Source organism: Aptenodytes forsteri, unplaced genomic scaffold, assembly GCF_000699145.1.
Source record: "Aptenodytes forsteri isolate BGI_AS27 unplaced genomic scaffold, ASM69914v1 Scaffold92, whole genome shotgun sequence".
NCBI classification, from domain to species: domain Eukaryota; kingdom Metazoa; phylum Chordata; class Aves; order Sphenisciformes; family Spheniscidae; genus Aptenodytes; species Aptenodytes forsteri.
The window spans coordinates 2,241,663-2,261,961 of NW_008794581.1; the positions used below are offsets into that span (position 1 = coordinate 2,241,663).

A 20,299-nucleotide genomic window follows, 5' to 3' on the forward strand; every position below is an offset into this window, starting at 1 on the left:
GAGCCTGGTTTTATCCCCTTCCCTCTTCAAACCTAGTTTAAAGCTCTCTCAATGAGCCCTGCCAATTCATTAGTGATATGAAGTGACATTCAGCAGGTTTAGGTATCAAAGCAAGACTTCTAATATTAAAACTCAGCTATTTCTTCCCTCCTATCAATTGTTACTAGTTTCGGTTTTCATGAATCACATTTTCAAGGGCAATGCCTGATGTAACTGCTGCTGTTGTACAGGCCCAAGATATTGGTTGTATGCCTGCTACTCAACAAGCACCAAAGATCTTATAATATGAAGGTGATGCCAGTACAAACAAGGACTCTCATTCCCTGTCAACTTATCTCAGTTACAGAATTAAATGCCTGTTTTCAGAAAGAAAGACAAAAATAATGCATGTGAGTAGTATATGGCGTAGGATGAAGAAAAGAAATGAAGGCAAGGGCATGTGAAATGGATAGAATAATGAAGGGTCAACAACCTCCATACGCCTTACAATAAGCTCTGAAATGCAAATCAACCTCTATCAATAGGCATCAGTAAACAAAGTAGATACCTAGTGTTTCCTTCAGTCTTCTTTCCCAGATAGCGGAAGAAAAACGTGCACATCTGCAATCCACCCACTAGCTGGGGAACAGACTGTGCTATAAAATGCACCAAAGGCTGGAATCATTGAATCAAAGCTGAATTAAGCTATTGTTTTACAAATAGCTAAAGGAAATACACATTCACAGCACAAAAATTACAGCTTCACCATTCTCTGCAGTGTGTGAGACACCATGGAAAACCCTTTAGTCTCTTTCATGATGTAGACTATATATACACTTTTTTACGTACCTAGAGTAAAGGAAAGTTATTTTCAGCACAATCGAATAAGTTTGTATAAGATGTTTTAACTTAATTTGAATACATATCAGATTGGAAGGGGGGTTCAACAACAATGCAATAATCTTTTTCTTTTTAGACTTTGCTAAAGTTACATTTCCATGCTTAGTAGTTTTCACGATCTTTAGAGGCATTTTATCAATATGAACATACTTGCTATCTTCATGATCTCTTAAACTTCTGAAGTATTTTGGTTGCTACTAGCATCAGTTTGCAGCGTGAGAAAAGTAATGTGTACATCACTGATCATTTAACAATTTAATACTAGTTTTCTGTTTTACCATTACATGCTCTTTTACCATCAAAATTTGTATGAATATTACACCATCACTTGTTAAGTTTACATTGTTTAGATTATGGCATTCAGTAGTGTCAGCTTGTGTTGTTTCCAGGAGTTTTTCCTGAGTATTTTCTTCAGGCTAGTCACATAGTTACTTTCTTGTATTCTGAGCTCTCTTCAATGGTCTGCGTTGGTTCTTGTGCAGCCTGCAAGGGAACATAAATGAAGGACAAACAGAAGTGTTAGCCATAGGTACCTGAGAGGTGGAACTAAAACAAGAAAAATAAATTCTGAATGATACAGTATTGTTACACAGCTCTGCAACTGAAGGGTTTTGTCTTCTTCTTACTTTCAGCAATAAATCATACTGAAGAATCATAATATAGCTAAGAATTGCAACAAGGCAATTATAGCTAGAAAAAATTGCAGTGTCTAACTATGAACTTGGAACAGACTGAGTAACTTTACAGGTTTGATCTTTAAGGAAATCAAAGCTGCTGAGATAATCAATGCATATTGAACTCTATTTACTCAGTGCTTTTATAGTTGACAACAACAAAGCAAGTCATAGCTGCAGGTCACTCCAAAGAATATCATGAGTACTGAATCTGACACGGTGCTTGTTGTCTGTTTCATACAATAATCAGTTCCAGGAACTTCTGAGCTGCACTTTCAGCAGTTCATCTTTTGCAGTTCCTCACATCTTCTCTCCCCAGTCAAAAAGGGTGCAATCTGTATGTATGCAGAACAGAATGTCAAACATCACAAACCTTTTAACTCAACTGATTATTCAGTAGTGCCCTGCAGTGTCCACAGTAGAGCCAGCATTGAAGCTGTTAGAAAGTAGTTCTGACATTGCCATGTCCTGGGGACTCACCTATCTTAATTTGTCAAAATTACTGTACATCAAAGACTTTTAGGCAAAACACACACTTGGTGCCTCTTACCACAATTCCTCAGCGTTAGTACCTGAGAAGGGCATTCATGGAGATTCTAAGCTGCAAATCACAATAAAAAAGACCAAGGATGGGTAGAAAAATGTGCCAAAATGCTTCTATAATAAAAATGCCAGAACACTGAAACTGTTCACAAGAAATTCTAGTATAACAATCATGAAGATGAATTTAGGGGATAAAGAAGAATATGAGATGATGTGGTGGTAGCAGAAGATAAGCAATTGTATTGTCCCACTAGTGGGGTCCTGTACCCAGTGTGCAATAAGCCGATCTTGCACACAGAGTCGAGGTATTTATTTATCTCATGTTTGCGCAAAGATGGGTGCTAGGTGGTAATTCCACAAAGCTAGCACACCACACAAAAGAACTACACCATATTTATATTGTTACATGATTAGTAAAAGCCTGCCTAAGTTCATGCGCCTTTGTTAGTTATGTTCAAATTAGCCTCGCTTGCCATGTAAATTAGCAGTTTCTTTGGCAATCATCTAGCCTCCGACGCCTTCTAGGGCAGGATGTTCCCCTTTTATCAGTCTTTTAGTTCTTCTTCAAGGGCATAGCCATTGTAAGGCATGCATTGTTTATACAAGGTAATCAGTCTAGTACAATGAAGACTACAGTCTAGGTATTAATCCAAACATATGGCTACTATTGCAGAAGAGGTACAAGAATGAAGAAACCAAAGGGATTAGAGAAATGCAAGTACAAGGATGGAAAAGATACAAGCAGTCTAAACCACGATTATCCAGTACAGGAAAATCCTTTCCTGTCAAGAATATGATATATTTTTATGTTAAAAAAAATTGATAAATGATTTGAGAAAGAAGATCAGAGGGAAATGTTTGTCTAGAAATGCAAATATTCTCCTAAAATGTTGTAGTTTGAATAACAGCAATAAAGGAGAAAAGTCAGTAATAGAAACAGGCTATTTAGTAGAGTTCATTTAAACTATAGCATAGTATTAAAAATGTGACTAACTATTGTTTATAATTTTCTGTGTAAGCTAAATATTTGTCCCACTAAGAAAGTATACAGTGAAGAATAATGAATAATCCTTATTTATCTGTATTGTATATAAATATTCCTGAGGCTTTAACTTAGTGTAATAGTTTGTAAAATATCCTGGCAGAATTTTGACCATCAGAGAATTTCAACAAAGAATTAAGTTGAGCTGTAAGAAACACGCTGTATAATAACAATATATGAATATTGCCTTAGCATCCTTTCGTCCCAGTGCACTTTAAAGCTTAGTAGTTATACGCCACCTTTACAGATCCTCTATTCCAAACTGCCATGACAATAGTATGCAGTGATATTCTGAAGATATAGTTCGCAAATTACAATGTTCATCTATATAGAACTCCTACACTTCATTAAAAACCCCAAAACTATAGCTTATTTTCGGGACAACTCCACTACAGTAATTTAAAACTGAAGACAGGTGGTCCTATGACAATGCAAACAAGAACGGCTGATCAACTTCAGCAACCAGTTTTTATATGTACACCTATTTCAAAATATTTGATCAAAGATTATTTAGTATCCAGCCCAGATCTGAGGATAAGGGAGTTTCAAGACTGTTTTAAATATACAGAAATGCTATTTTAAGCTATGCTCCATGCTTGTAGTGTTTATTTTAAATTCCTGCTGATTACTCATTTTGCTCTATTTTAAGTCATTTGTCCTCTTACATGAACTTCAGCAAAGTCCATAAAAAACAGCTGTTTCTTCAGCCAAACCAAGTGTGAACAACTTTTCAGACTTGAACCTAATGGAAATTATTTTCGTGCTTGAAGCAACTAATCTTTTAAATGAACAAAATATTGGTGCTCTAGTTTGCAGGAAAATTTAGTCAGTTCAGGAAGAGACAATTTCTCCTGTTTCTCTCTCTTTACTTTATCACTCTTTTCACTCTTATCTCTCTTTTCTTCCATTTGCAGGGTAAGCATCTATTCCAAAACAGTTGACCTGTATTAGTCTGAAAAGTATGAGTTTTCTGTGATTTGCAGGTTAATTCTACTTGTTAGGAAAAAAAGATTAAGCTCAAAGTTAATTGTTTGTTCCAAATAAATTATTTTTTAAATTTTACATTAACAAACATTAATTTAATTCTGAAATATTACAGAAAAAAAAAGGGAGTCAGCAATACAACGACAACCCCCCCAAACTTATAAAAACTAGTGCAGTAAGGCAAAGTTTTTCTTTTCCATATATGTAAAAAATGCGGGTATATGGGACTCCATGGTATATGAAATCCACTGCGCAGGCTTCAGTTTTTCACATTATGTTTAGAAAGGAATGGGTTAAACTCTTGACTTGGGCTTATGCAAGGAGTCTGGGGATATTTATGCTTGTAACCCCCGTTTTTTACAAATAATTAAATGAGGTAACCATTACAGGGAAAATAATCTATTTTTGAAGACAACAGGAAGCCTCCAATACTGGACACTAAAAATGAGCTGTCTCAAATAGGCTTCAGATAATATGTAACAGAAACCTTTTAAAACAAAATGTAAGAAACTCAGATGCTGGTAGGTGTTTCACAGACCTCAGAACTATCTGGGCATTTATCTTAAAAACTTTAATACGACACTTGACTCAAGAACTGTATTTCTGTATTTAGATAGCCAGTACATGATGGTTTGCTATAGAAAGGCTAACTCGCCAAACAATTACTACAGGATGCTTAAGTCTCCCTTTGAGGTTCTTCCTCAATTGACATCAGCTCTCTAGGGAGGTATTGAAATTAAAGAAGTTTCTGTGGTATTAAGCCCAACTTCAGAATAAAAGAAGTAGGGAAGATGAGGAGGATGAAGTTTTCTTTCTAAGAGACTAGGTTGCTTGTGCCAGGAATGCAAGGTACTGGGAGAAGGATGAAAGCTTGGGATCTAACAAAGAAAGTCCTTTTGTGGATTTGTACTGATGAGAACTTGAGTATTTCTTTCAAAGGAGAAAAAGCAGACTCTTAATCCTTTGAACGATATAATTTTTTTAGATATATAACCTTGACTTCCTTAAGGAAATACCTTCTGTTACATTTAAATTCTACACCAAACCTTTCCAAATCTCTGAAGTGTTCTGAATCTTAAATAACACCCTCTTTCTAGAACATCTGCCAGATCTGTTTCATGTGCAATTGCTGTTTCTGCTGTTACTGTATCTTCTCCTGACTGAAAGAAAATAATAGTTTGAATCTGGAAAAAGGCAGCCAAAAGAGTGTTGCTCTTGGGATCAGCAACTTTCTGTCCCGTCCCGCACCCCAGCTTCAGAAGTTTTATTATTTTTCTTCTAAGTTGCAGCACACAAAAGATTAAAAAGCCTCTTTTCAATGCTGACAGTACAAATTATTTCTTTAAATTTTTGCAGATGTCTAAAAAATAATTTTCTAAGTTAACGCAGAGAACACAGGAGCTAAGTAAATTAAAGGAAGAAAAAGCAGAGAGGAATAAATGTTTATCTTCTGTTGTGAAATGAGTATATGTGTAGATTACTTTTCCTTTGATGGCTAAAAATGAATAAGCTATTCCTAATATGAGTGAAAAAAATCACACTTCATATTATTAAATTAAAGGATGTTTTTGCTCTTTTCTGGATGCTTTAAATAGATCTTTTGTATTCCTAAACAAAGCCTTCATTTACTAAGTTTTTCCCCTCTTAAATTTGATAAATGCATTGTACTAAGCCTTGTAGCAGTAAACTGTTACTGAAGGAACTTAGAACCAGTAGAAAATTGGTATTTACTTGGTCTTTGAGGGGGAAGGCATTTTCACTCTAAAGATATTGCTATAGGAATGTTTACAGGAAACTAGAAAAACTTGATTTTTTAATCAGCAAAATGCAAGTTGGTAAGGGTATAGTCCTCCCTAAATACTAGGCGATAAGATGTAAATAACAGCAAAGAAAGCACTTAAAAGATAATGTAAGTATACAAACAAATTGGTATTAGTTGTCCAGGAGTAGATTTAGGCTGGAAATTGGCAGAAACTTTCTATACATCAAAGAACCACAGTCCCAGAAGAGCAAGAAATACAACTTCTGAAAGAGGGAGCTTGGTACATATAATGGCTCAAACGAAGATGAGGTTGCATGAGACAGCAACAGACTGGACAAATAGAACCGGGTGCTCTTTTGGACTCCAGAATTCCCATTACTACTGGTACTTAAATATATTTAAAAAGAATGGAAGGGATATAAATATCACACCAAGAAAATTTACAGATAATAGGAAAGAAGGTGAAGTCTCCAGTGCTAGTGAGGAAGAAACCGATAGTTCAAAGCTAGATGAGTTCAGACAGGAAAACAAAATAGATCTGAGACTGGCAACATGAGGCTAGATCTGGACAGCAGATTATGCATACGCTGGGAGGCGGTTAAGTTGAAAAAAACCACAAAGGGTACAACCACCAACTAAGGAGTAAAGGTATACCTCTTACTTGAGATATGACTGGGGCAGTAATTGAGATTTTAAAAATACTACAAGGAAATAGCATCTCAGGAAAAAGATTTCTAGATTTATTATAAATGATTCAGCTGTGGAACAGTTTAAAGTCAGTGTTTCAACCTTCACCACACTGTGATCCCTAGAAAATGTCTCCTATCCATCTGCATTCAGCCTGGCTCAGCTCTTTGAAGCAGAAAAGGAAGGTTCTGCTGGTAAAGGATAAGTTTTGCTGCCTGTCAGTCAGCGCCTTCAAGGTCCTGGAACCTAAACAAACCCACAAAACTTCCCAAAATAATGCTACAAATCTCTTCAGTGACTGAAGCAACTCAGGACTGAGCGGGAGCAGAAATAGATGTCTCTTCAGCTTCTCTTCCCTCTTGTCCATGAAGCTGGACAATAGGTAGAATACCTCTTACATAGATAATAAGGCATCTTACCTTTACACTGACATAAGACCAGTAGGCATTTTAAAAAAAGACATCAGTGCATCACTGTGCATTTATTCCTGAAATGGGATAAAAGTTGATCATTGTATTTTCCCCATTTTCTGACACAAATTTTCTAAGTTGAACATCAAATCAAGATAAAAGTGTAATTTAAAATTGTAATTTTAAACTTGCCTTACGATGGCATGATGTACTGGTTTTGGCTGGGATAGAGTTAATTTTCTTCATAGTAGCTCATATGCTGCAGTGTTTTAGATTTGTGAGCACAGCAGTCTTGTTTGGTGCCCAACGTGGGGCTTGAAGGGTTCAAGACAACAAAAGGTGTGACTGGATATACAACAAATACCACACGTAGTTCAGGGTTAACTACACCCGTGTTTTTAAATCTGAACACAAAAAGCCCAAAGAGCAGTAATACAATAGCGCTGAAGTCCCGAACAGCAGTATGTGAAGCACTTCAACGAAGAGTTCATAGTAGCATATGCTGCAGTGTTTTAGATTTGTGAGCACAGCAGTCTTGTTTGGTGCCCAACGTGGGGCTTGAAGGGTTCAAGACAACAAAAGGTGTGACTGGATATACAACAAATACCACACGTAGTTCAGGGTTAACTACACCCGTGTTTTTAAATCTGAACACAAAAAGCCCAAAGAGCAGTAATACAATAGCGCTGAAGTCCCGAACAGCAGTATGTGAAGCACTTCAACGAAGAGGCCTGCTCCCGGCTGGGCCGAAGGCAGCGCTCTGGTTCTGCCTGCGAAGAGCACCTCGGTAAGTTACAGAAGTAGCGTCTGCATAGAGGCAGTTGCTGAAAGACCGCAGACTGGCAGGCAAAAACTGAAGCGAAGGAGCGTACGACCTGCAGAATGAATACTAACAGCACGTGAAGTTTCCAGTTCCACGCCTTCTCCAGCCTGCGGTGAGCTTGCCAACACAGACGCTGCCTTCAGCTCCTGCGTGCCTCACAACACGCAAGTCTGCCGAGGCCCGTAAATTCAGTCACTACGGAAACCTATTCCTGTTGCGTTTCCCTAATCACGTTAAGTTTGTTACAGCCTCTCCAACGCCGTAAAGGGCTACGCACACCAAATGTGGGGAGGGAAAAGCAGCGGGCAGGGGCGGGGAGAGGGAGGGGAGGCTCCGCGGGGGGAGGCCGGCTGCCGCGGCGCCAGCCCGCCCTTCCCGCCTGCTGTTCTTCGCCTCCTCCCGCGCGCCGTGCACGGGGCGGGGGAGGTGGCCGTACTGAGGGGATCTCGGCGTGTTTCCCGCTAAGGGAGGCATCTCTTCTCTTGCTGTTAATCGTGAGGAGGTTTATTCGTGGGGAAGCTGTGACTGGAGGAAAACTTGTCTTGTATTGAGCCTCTGAGCATTTTGCTCGCTTGCTTTAGGATCCACCTTTATCATAGGGTGCAATCACAAGTTACTTACATTGCTATCATAGTTGGTTAGGGATGCTGTCCCTCTTTATAAGGAAGCTGGTGGAGCAGCTGGTTGCTGTTCTGGTGCCAAAGCTCCTCTTGGCTGTGCCTGAGCAGTGTGGTGATTCTCAGTGCAATGAAAGTCCCTCAGGTATCCAAAGACGGGTTCAAATCCTGACCGTGGACAAGATTTTGCCCATTGGCTCATTTTATAGGACTCTGGAGTTACTCAGGCTTCTGCAATGTGATTGTTGAAACAAAGTATTTCACCAATAGTTTTTACTACTCACTCTTCCTCATAATGTGCACTACTTTCCTTATTATTAGGATTTTCTCTTCCACAAAAATGCATTTGTAATAGTTTTTATTTTAAAGCTTTTTCAAGCTCACACAAAATAGCATTCCGTATCATTCTGAAAGGACGTATCACGGTGGCAGTGAGGTTGGTCAATAATATGTCTGTTCTCATTCCTTCTGTGATCCAAGGAAAATGTATACATGGTGGAACAGTGATGTGATCCGGACTGGATAAAAAAAGAGTATCACACCTGAATTTTTTCTGTTCTATGCAAGAGAAGATCTAATCCCAGATATCAAAGATGATACATTATGTTATATGTGTTTGGAGTTTTTTTTTAAACCGAAATAGCTAGCCAAATTCTGTATCCAGCTGGTTGTCTTGATCACAAGAAAAGAATGCTAGAACAGAAAAACTTTATAGAGAACGTATAAAAATCCTTGGGTTTTGGAACACAGAAATACTCAAATGGCAGAAGACTGCCACACCAACCAGCATCTACATCAAATGTTATGATTCCTCTTACACCAGGAACAGAAATTTTGAAGAAGTCATCAGTAGACATGATTTCTGTAGTCTTTTTTAATAGAAGGTGTTAAAATGTTTCATCTATAGGGAGTCAGATGGTAGCCTTCCTTAGAAATTACCCCCCAAAAAAGTTGGTAGGAAATTTATTCAGAAATACCTCTCAATTCTCCAATACCCTGTTGTCTTCTTTCAGAAGTTGTATGAAAGTCAAGTGGAAAGACCTTCCTTCAATCACAGAAATGCTTAAATTGTAAAATAGAAATGAAATATGGGAAACCAGCAATAAGGAGTATGATATCATTTACTAACATCTATGAGGGTTTTTTTGTGTTGTGGCTACCTATTACCAACCACTTGCACTGAAAGAAGAGTTTTCATCTGGGTTTTTTTTCACAAAAACTGATGAGGTTAAAAGTATTGATAAATAATATACTAGACTTAAAATTAGATTTTTTTTCTTGAGAGATAACACAACATTAGAAATCTGTTATATTTGACAGTTCTTCACTAGGGAAGTAGTGCAGCGCTAGGGCAGGTTGTCCAGGGAAGCTCTGGAATTTCCATCTTCAGAGGTTTTCAGGACTTAGCTGGAAAAAGCCACTTGGAATGGGAGGACAGATTAGGTGATTAGGCTCTACAAACACCCCGCTGCAACCTTTAGTTAATCTCTCTTTCCATCTCTGAAAGGCAGCAGTGTTTGTGTTTCACAGTAACACTGAAAAATTATTGATTGATGCCAATTTGCATACTTATTCTATTCAGACCAGAAGATTTAGGACTAAGAGAGAGGGCAATTTTTTTTTTTTTTTTTAAATTCAGGTAAACTGATCTGTTACATTTGGGTGGTATTCTCTTTGTAATGAATTTACACGTCAACAGTATATTCCAGCTTTCAATAGTTAGGATCCCTGCAACGTTAGTAAAGGGTTAAGCTGTCTCTCCTGGTCAGTGAATCAAATCCTTCAGTAAAATTCAATGTGCTGCTGTCATGACCAGGAAAGACTAATACCATTCTCTTGCTTGGGACTTGACAAAGATCTAGAGTCTGTTGCAGTTATATTTCCCCATTCTTAAGCTCAGTACGGGTTAAGATGCCACTTTCTGGAGGTTTTTTTTGTAATACTTTGATCAATGTCAACTGGGATATGGATAATCATATATCAAATGGCTGAGATGAGCACTGCTTACAGAGGAAGTCACAGTCTGGCAGTTGCTTTGCAAATTATATCTAATTCAGAAGTGGCTAAGAGTCCCAAATCAGAGTGTAAGACATTTGCCCCATTCTCTCGTGTCTAGACCAGATCGAAAATAAAATTTAGTGGGTCTCAGGCAAATTTAGGTGCCACAGACCAAAACTTTAATTCTGAAAATGATCACTGATCAGGCACTTGAGTTTGCAGTCTTAAACCACTTCCCCATGTGTCTCATGTTCTGCTTCTGTCCATGCCTGTAAGTGATAGGATTAAGCAGCCCAGCTCCTGTTTCATGTTACCTTCAGGCTTTGAAGATCAGAATATTTTATAGGGCACCTAAGTACTTTTTTCTAGGATTCCAGATTCTACTTTGGGAGCCAAATGTCTTGAGTTGGGCATTGCAATACTCAGTGCTGTGAGAAACCCATCTCTTTTTGTCTCTAGTCCCATGGAAGAAAGTCAGGTTAATTGCTTTTGAAAAGGAAGCAAATGAAGGTTTCACTGACTCCTTTTGAAAACACTGTCACTTGCTCTTAGCTTTCTTAAAGGCCTCAATTCACCTTCCCTTGAAGTCAATGGTTTCTTTCCATTTACTGCAGTTGGAGTTTGAGTAGACGTACACAGAACTGTCAGTGGTTCCCTATCAGCTGCTCTTGCACTAACAATAGTAAATCAATTGAAATCAGTTTGGTGATAAAATTGTTTTATCATTAAGAATTGAAGAATGCTACTGTTCTCTCAGCCATCTGAGTAAGTAACCCCAGGCTGTTAACCGAAGAATCTGGCCAACATTCCCTAACTGCGTCTTCTCCTCTTTGCCATTCCCCAGTCTGTAGCTGGGATTCCACCACTCTTCATATTCCAAGAGCCCATGTATAGGCACTTGTGTATTAGCACAGTGTTTTTAATGAATTACTAATACCAATAAATGCTGGGACATTTAGCTGATTGTGGTTCTAGTTATAATGTAAAACATATCAATACTTTAAAATTGATTTAGGGGTTTATTAAGCCAATATGCACTTGACACAGACTTTATGTACCATTTTAAAAGCATCTATACATTTTATGCTTTCAATCATGAATAATTCTGCAAAGTGTTTCTGGAGTATATGTCCCCCTCATAAATGACATGTAAATAAATTTAGACTCAACTGTACCTGCATTTATAGAATACTGATATAAAAGGTAGTATAGTTCTACTTATAGTGATACCTACCAGGTTGCATAAAAAATGTGGGATTGTCAATATTTGCAGAACATCACTAGGCACTTCTAAATCATTGAAGTATTTATCCCTTGCTGACTACTGCTTGTTTCTGGCACAATGGGAAAGTAAGAACATTATTTCTTTAAAGTATTATTAAAATTATTTGGATCTCATCAAAGCCTCACAGCTTTTTCTCTTTTTTTTTCCTGCTATTACCCACTTTTCTACTATATTCCCACTAAATTCAAAGCCTTGACCCTTATGTTCATGATGCTTGATGGTGGGGGGAGGAGGCAGAGAAATTGGCGGGGGGGGGGGGCGGTGAAGTTGAGCCCGGGAAGAAGGGAGGAGTGGGGGGAGAAGGTATTTTTAGAGTTGTTCTTCTTACTCATCCTACTCTGTTGTTAATTGGCAATAAATTAAATTAATTTCCCCGAGTTGAGTCTGTTTTGCCCATGACGGTAATTGAATTGTTGAGTGATTTCCCTGTCCATATCTCAACCCACGAGCCTTTTGTCCTATTTTTCTCCCCCTATCCAGTTGAGGCGGGGGAGTGATAGAGCAGCTTGGTGGGCACCTGGCAGCCAGCCAAGGTCAACCCACCACAGCGCTGAACAAAAAAGTTGTGTTAAGCTTGTTGTTGTGTTCTCTAATATTTTTCTCATATCTTCATTTTAATTTAGTTTACTATATTCCCACTGATTTCTGTCTTCACGTCTCTGGAGTCTCTATATCTGCTTCAAAGAAAATAAATTTTGGGCTATGTAATAAACATCTTTTATAGTAGTCCTAGCATTACCACAGCCTAGACAGCTCTTCAAACTTTTGAAAGTCCTTTAATTTATAGTTACATATTCACCTTATATTGAAAAATTAATGTCTTTATGTTGTATCTCATCCCAAGTAAGCCTGCTATGGGATGAATAATTAATAGGTCACAGGGACAACCTTTTATGTATTGCATAAGTTAACATGCAGATTTTGCACGCTAACTTTTACATATTCCATAAGTTAACATGCAGCCTGCATATGTATTTACTGTCTATTTCTATATGCTTGTATTTTGCTTCTGCTCCAAAAACTTTACACTTTATACTGTACATAGATAACTGGCTTTTTTTATGACATGAAATATCTGTGAAAAGAAGAAAGATACTACAAGTGAATGGTGGTTATAAAGAATTTGGTTTTGCTCTGAAAAGCCAGAGCTGCACAAAGTTTTAGTAAAAAAGAGTTGGCGGAACTTGACATATTTGGTGGGTACTAAATTTGTGCTGCTTGTTTCTTACCCTGCAAACAAGTTGTGGTGCCTTTATCCTATAGCATTTTCAACTAAAATGTTCAAACTCCATTAAGGATTTAGAAAGCAAGTACTTTTTTCCAGCAATACTGTTTTCCTCAGTATTTTCCCTAAATTGTTTGTTTCCATGCATTCAGGCATTTATCAATGTAAAGTTGTCTTTTTTTGTAATAATTGGAAAATAAACAAATAAAAGAATGGTTCTAAATCATCTCTAAGTGATTTGTATATCATTTTGTTGTGGGAACTTTTAAACTTTGATCCCACGTTGCCCTATTCCATTAAACTAAAATGTGGTAGTATCACTAACATTTATCCTTCTTGGACCTACATGATGTTCTGGCGCTTAAAAAGTTTCTTTTCTTTCCTTTTGAATTTTAGCGAAAGATAACCCTCTGCATTCCTAACTAAGGCAATTTATCCCTTAACACCTCTTCATTCAGATACTTACCAGGCCTTGGTTTGTGGCCATTATCTATTAAAAGATAACTGGAGGACATTCCATTCACCCTTGATCACCAATATTCCTTAAGTGGCCATAAAACTTGGGAATTAAAGCATGTGTCCATTAGGATTAGGAAAAGGTATACTAAATACAAGGGGTTTGAGAGAAGCTGCAAAATTGGTTGGAAGTATGGAAAGGCTTCAAAATAAGCAAAGAGTGAAATTTTAGTTGTCTTTAGTTCAGGAAGAAGAGGCACAACTGAAGTTTCCATAACAAAAGGTACAAGGATTTGCATATTACTGTACACTTTAAAACAGCGCAAAAAAAAGGGACTTTAAAGACAACATATGTAAATCTGTTTCTGTCACAGAATGTGCTAAAGTTGTGCAGCTCATTGTGATGAGGTATAACTGATGTCAAGAGCTTTGCATAATTAATTAACTTGTATACATTTGTCTCACTAATGTATATTCCATTGCAATAGATGCGATAAAAATACAGAGATATGAGCTGTCATGTAACTTGGCACGTTAACTTATGTGTGATGATATGTGGGCAGGTACTGCACTAGACATGCTTAGTGCTTAATCTTCCCTTGAAAGTAGTTGTTAAAAAAGACATCACACTGACCTGATACATCAGTTTCTGTGCATGTACTAATATAACAAGATTTTAAAAGAATTAACACAATTTGCTTCTGTGAAATTTTGTTTCTCCCTTTCTCTCTCATAACATTGCTGCGTGTTCAGTCTTGTGTTCATACACTGCTTTTTAGCATTAATGTCTACAGTATTAATAGAATCAGTCTGTCTTTTTAACTTAGGCTGAACCAAAATTAATTGGTTAATTGTAATTACAGATCATCTATGTCTACAGTTAATAGAATCAGTCTGTCTTTTTAACTTAGGCTGAACCAAAATTAATTGGTTAATTGTATAAACAGATCATCCCCCAGACTATTTTTTAATAGCCATGAGACACCAGGAGTTGTTTTTCCAAAGTTTTAACAGTTGCAAAACCCGTTGTATCTCTGGGGCTGGAGTCATAGAGCAAGTCTATTGGTTTGCAGACTTTTAATGAAAACATGTCAGTGCTGCCATCTTTTGGACATTCTTTGACTACTCATTATGGGAAAAATAGGATCTAATTAACGAGGACATTGTTCATGAGGGATGTGGGGAAAATGTCAAAGAATTAACTTTGAAAAAACATCCTGCTGTGGACTTCGATTCCATTCTTCTTAAAAATGCATTCGTGCTCACAAGCACGCAGCTTTGTGAGTGTGTAGGAATCTCCCCTCATTAAATGCCATGTACACTGAAGAATAGTTTGTGACCTGAAATCTTAAAACACATTGCAGTTACCTTTTTCTGTGCTATTTAAAGAATTTAGTCACGCATTCCCCAGATGGAATTCATTTTGCTTATGGAAACAGACATTTTCTATGATGGCGTTTTAGATTTATTCGTCCTCATTGCATTTAAATTATTTATTTGGAGGCCTGATTACTCAAAAATACATTTTCTGCCTGGGAGACAGAAAGGTGAAAAGTGGACAGTTCGGTCCAACCTGGAAGAAACCAAAACACTCTGCTTTATCTGAGTGAAAAGAGAAATATCTTTCCAGAGAAATGCTGGAAGCCCAGTTACATGAACGCCTGAAACAGGAGTGGTATGGCTCTTCAGGAAGAAAAATTCCCGCCTTTCCTTCTTGGGAATTAGATCTGAATTTTTGGTCCTTGCTATAGACAGTACACTAATATTTCTGACAATGTGGGTGTTCCCTTCCTTTTTCAGCAAACAGCATTCCAGGAGAAAAACTTGGTAGAGAAATCAGTCAGCTCAAACTTTGTAAGTGCCAGAGATAGTTCAGTGATAGCTATCCTTAACAAACTGCTTTGGGGAGTGTACTAATATCCTACCAAAAACCCGTGGAGAATTTAACTGTATGAGTGTTTCCTGTGACAAGGAAACAATACCTCCTTACCCACCATTAAACCCTTACACAGCAAGAAGGAATTTGGTTCCTGTTGACATGCTGGGTCATGGTGGAATGGCAGAAGGGCTCATAGTCACCTTCCTCATGTATTACTGACTACAAGGGCATGGTGACCTGCTCTATACGGTAGTTAAGGATTGTTACGGGTTTCATAGCCTTGCAGTCTAGCACAAGTTTAGTTCTGGTGTCTTGCCTATCATCCTGAAATATCAGTACAATGAGTCTGACCTATTCATATCTATTGCTGCTACTAGCTGTCATTTTAGCATTTATATATTCATAAGAAGTCTTTATCTGTCTTTGTAAACATACTTCTTGAAATGAAAAAACTATCAAAACTTTGTGTAGTACTCTGACAACAAAACTAGAAAAAAAAGACATATTCTGGCAATATAACTAGAAACAAGACAACATTTAATTTAAATAAAAAACTTTATTAACAATGTAAAACGTTTAATATCTTAGTCTGAGATAATTCTGGCATGCCCTATAAGAGTTAATACTTAGTGATATGCAGACACCATGCTTTGAATTCTATTGGAAACAAAATGGGTTGGTGTTGTGTTTTACATTGTTTATTTTAACACACCTTCTTTTAATAAACTATTTTTTCCAAAAGCTTGTAGAGATACTATTGGCCTAAAAGGAAATCTGTTGCTTCTATGCATTGTACAGTATGTAGATATTATGATTTCTCTGTATTTACAAGTTCTAAGTATTTTCATATATGGTTTGTATATTATAAATTAAGGTATTTTTCTATGAAGCTTTTAAATTGAGATATAGTGGAAGACTAAATATGAATGAGAGCACAAAAAACAACTGGAGATTTTGTGCAAATTCTGTTACAATATTGTTTAAATGTTTTAGAACTTTAATACTTTTGCTGTTAAATAGTTTTCTATGCTTAAAGACTGTTAGAATATGATCAAGTATTTTAATATGATACTAATAGGAGTACTGTACTATGCACAAACTTTTAGCTGCAGTTCAAACAATAAAAAAACTTTAAAATTATCTATTAACCATAATTCATGTGTCTTTTCTCTGAGTGGTTGAAAGTAAGCATGCAAAACATACTTTAAAAAGTTTTAAAAACATTCTTAGTTATTCTAGATCTATTCCACAGCTCGTTTTTGACCACCATAACTTTAAACTATTAAAACCCTTATTTTGAAAAGGGGGATGGAGCAGAAGAGAAAAAGGAATAGGCCAGTGTAGAAAATGTACTTTATAATCAAGAGTAGCAATGTTCATCTTTTCAGTGGTCAAGTAACAGTGGTTTAATCAAACATTATTTTCTTGGTGCTTCTGTACTTAATCTTCTAACTTGAGACAAGACAACATAGTCCAAAGAATCTTCGCTTCCGTCTTCTTACCAATGGATATGGAGTCAAGTTTAGGAGGCTGCTATCATCTGTGATGAAAAAACCCACATTTTAATGTGAATATGTACACATGCACACACACAAAAGTGTTTGTATCATTTATGTGTCCTAACAGGTCCTACATGATCAAATAATAGATTCCATTGTTCTAAGCATAGAGCGAATAATAACCTGAATTTTGTATGTACGAGTCTTACAATGCTAATTATCAGGAGCTCCATGATAATGTGATAGAAATTTTGGCAAGAAGAATACCAGTTCAACGATGAAACCTAATGGAAATTACACCTCCAGTACCGGGAGATCTAAGCCACAATATTCCTGCATGAATGAATAATGTTAGGGTCCCAAATAAAACCTAAGGCTTGAGATCTTGCAGACATGCAAGTTTGGAAATGTCGATCCTAAGGTTAAATTCTGGCTTAATTTAAACATTAAAAAAAAACTTTATTGGGTGGCCATTTGTGCACATCAGGGAGAATTTCCATTTAAAACTGGAATTTAAATTCCAGTGAACCTGGAACATCTTGGCACATCAAGAGAAAAAGCACTTCTCTGGGAAAGTTAGCACAATATGCTTACCCTGTTTCTGGTTAGCTTTCTACCTTTTATATTAACTCCTTTAAATTCATACAAAATGTCTATATTAGTGCCTGTACTTATGTTAACTCATGCACTGTCAGCGAGCTGTCTCACAAAATCTTTAGAATTCACTTTGAATTTGAGCCATCTTCAGGCATGGTTTCAGGCTAAGAGCTATGCCTCATTATGTTCCTATTCTGGTTATGTCAGGGACCTGGATTTGATTGTAGGCTCTAGACACTACTGTAATGCAAATACTTAACTATAAGAACATAGGTAAGAGATCTTTTAATATTGTGACTCAAGCTTATGAACCACATCAACTAAATTTCTTAGCATAGTAACTTTCCTGCTGTCGCTTAAGAGAATTCCATACAAAAAACACAGGCACATTATGTAAAACTTTTGTGGGCTTGCTTCACTCTGTTCTGGCTGTCACCGAAATCTACAGCTAAACACTCATTTACTGAAAGCAGGATCGGAACTTGTAAAGATGAACTCACTCAATGGCATTCATTCATCTCATAATCCTTCTCTTACACAGTGCTTGTAATTCATATACATGTCAAAATTACAGTCCAGACCATATTAATTACCTATAATGTTGTTTGTTTGTTCTATTTACTTATACTGTTATCTAGCTTTAATTAATTAAAGGTCTTGGAATATTTCAAACATTTTAAGGGCTGTATGAATAATGAATATGACTGTCCATTCCTGAGGCATCTGTTCTCAGAGGTCATCTGTAAATGATGATCACAGTTGGAATCTGTGGGAGTTGCAGGAACACCATTTATGATTAGCTGATCCTGGGGCATGTCTCAGAGCTTTTAAACTCTAGCTGACACATTTCACATCCTGCTGCACAGGTGATTAGTGATTTTTTGGCCAGTGTTGAAGGGCAGTGTAGACATCAGACAGCAGAGAAGACTTCTGTATGCCTTTATTTCTGTTCTGAATTAAAGTTTCTATATGCTTTATATCCCCCAAATTTGTATTTTTCTTCCTTATTTCCACCATGCTCCTTTCTTCTAGGCTATCTTCTAAAATGGTATTTTTCCAGTCTCTACAATGGCACATCTGTACCATGTATCATGGCACATTTCCCCTTTCACATAGTCTTCTATCAAGCCATCCTGCCATAAACTCTTACTTGTACAATGAATTCATCCATTCTACATTCATCTCTTACCATATTATGATGAATGCTAGACTGCTTAGTTACTTGGGACAAGATCTAGGACACATTAGGTATACTTCCTCAGCTGCCACTGTGCAAAGACTACACAGCAATAAAGAAATCCACATTATCAAGAAGAAATAAAAAAGGAAAATTATTTTTTTAATGTTCACATGCGGAAAGAGTCCCTGTAGATGTGGAATATTTAATACTGCTGGGCCACAAAATGAAGGCCCATTGCTAAATACATACATAGGATGGAGATCCTGCCGCCCTGTGCATTTGTATAGGGTGCCTTATAGCTGGCTACTGGGAAAAGCAGGCTGTTAGCAGACTCAAGGCAAGTATCTTTTCTGCATAGGGTCAGTGTCATGTCACAGAAGCTACAAGCCTTGTAGGGGTAAAGCAAACCCCATCACACAGTAGGATCCCTATCATAGCCTGTGTGAGTTACAACTTCATTACCTTTGAAAAAGAAAACCTCCTAACACAGGGAATTAGTTGTGCTGCTGCCTTCATGTCACCAGGAAAAGTCTATTATTTTATCTATAGATACCATATCTATAAAATTCTAGAATACCTCATGTGAAACTCGAGAGGCCAAAGTTCATGTACTAAATTCTGGCTCCACTGAATCAGTAGGGAAGAGACTTCACCTAGATTTTTCTTTCTGTAACTTCTGTAAAAAAACCCTAGATTTTTCAGATCTAACGGAAGGCAAAACCTTTAATTATCTTAATTGTCCTTACATGAAGAAAATACAAAACCTACCTTGATTTTTCAGTGGTAAAGGCATAGTCTCCCTGAGTTTACTTAAAAGGTTTTTCATTTCTCTCATATCTCTGTGGAAACAAAAGTTGAAAGAGATACACTAGAACAGCAGCTGAAGACTGAATGGGGAATGGCTCACAGTATAGCTTTATATGCTGAAATAATGGAGCAATAAACACAAAAATCTATTAGATTTTAAAAAATTTTAGAAAATTTTAGAAACAGGGCTGTCGCTCTCCCCCCTCTTAGAATGACTCTGGCATGAAATTTTCTAAAAGGCAGAGGCACTTGAGTATTCCATATTAAATGAGTTGGTGGGCACAATGTGATCCTAGTGACAAAATACACAATATGCCCTAAAATTAACACAAGCTAGTACTAATGTCAACTTAATACCCCTTATCAGCATTTTGTAGCTTGTGCCATGAATGCGTTTCATTGTTCAGAAGGAAATTATAATACATGTAGCTGATCCATGACACTTAAGCTCCCTGCACATTAAGTGAAAATTTTAGAAACAGGGCTGTCGCTCTCCCCCCTCTTAGAATGACTCTGGCATGAAATTTTCTAAAAGGCAGAAGATGGAAAATATGATAACAAAATATCATCTCACAAAGCAAGTTACATTTGGATATGTTTTGAGAGAGGTCAGAAGTTGCAAAAAAGTTCCTGTTTTACAGATAGATGGCAGACCAGCAATTTTGTGTGCAGGCTTGTAATGACTTAAGGCTTTCAGGATTTAAAAACAATGTGGACTGGCCTCATTCATCTACGTATAAAATAGTTCTTAGAAATGAAGCAGCATGACTAATAAATTACTCAGTTTTATTCTCCAAGTTACTCTCTCAGTAGAACAGAACTTCATTTTATATAAATTAACATGGTAACCATTAAAATCTCAGCAGCAGCTTAATATACAAAGCCATCAAAATAGGTATTTTTTGCAAAGAAATGTTGGCCATAAGGATTACTCCCTACTAAAGGGTCTCAT

General features: G+C 37.0%; 1 protein-coding gene across 1 annotated transcript in view; it reads right to left on the reverse strand.

The window, feature by feature from the left end:
- Positions 1-15,876: 15,876 nt before the first annotated feature.
- Positions 15,877-20,299, reverse strand: part of RGS7BP (regulator of G-protein signaling 7 binding protein) — a 47,348-nt gene continuing 42,925 nt past the window's right edge. Inside the window, exons 5-6 of the mRNA XM_009272494.2 lie at positions 19,309-19,379; positions 15,877-16,804 (exon numbers count right to left, since the gene is read on the reverse strand). Of these exons, the coding sequence (XP_009270769.1) occupies positions 16,713-16,804; positions 19,309-19,379 (163 nt within the window). The 3' untranslated portion in view covers positions 15,877-16,712. The remainder of the gene's footprint in view (positions 16,805-19,308; positions 19,380-20,299) is intronic.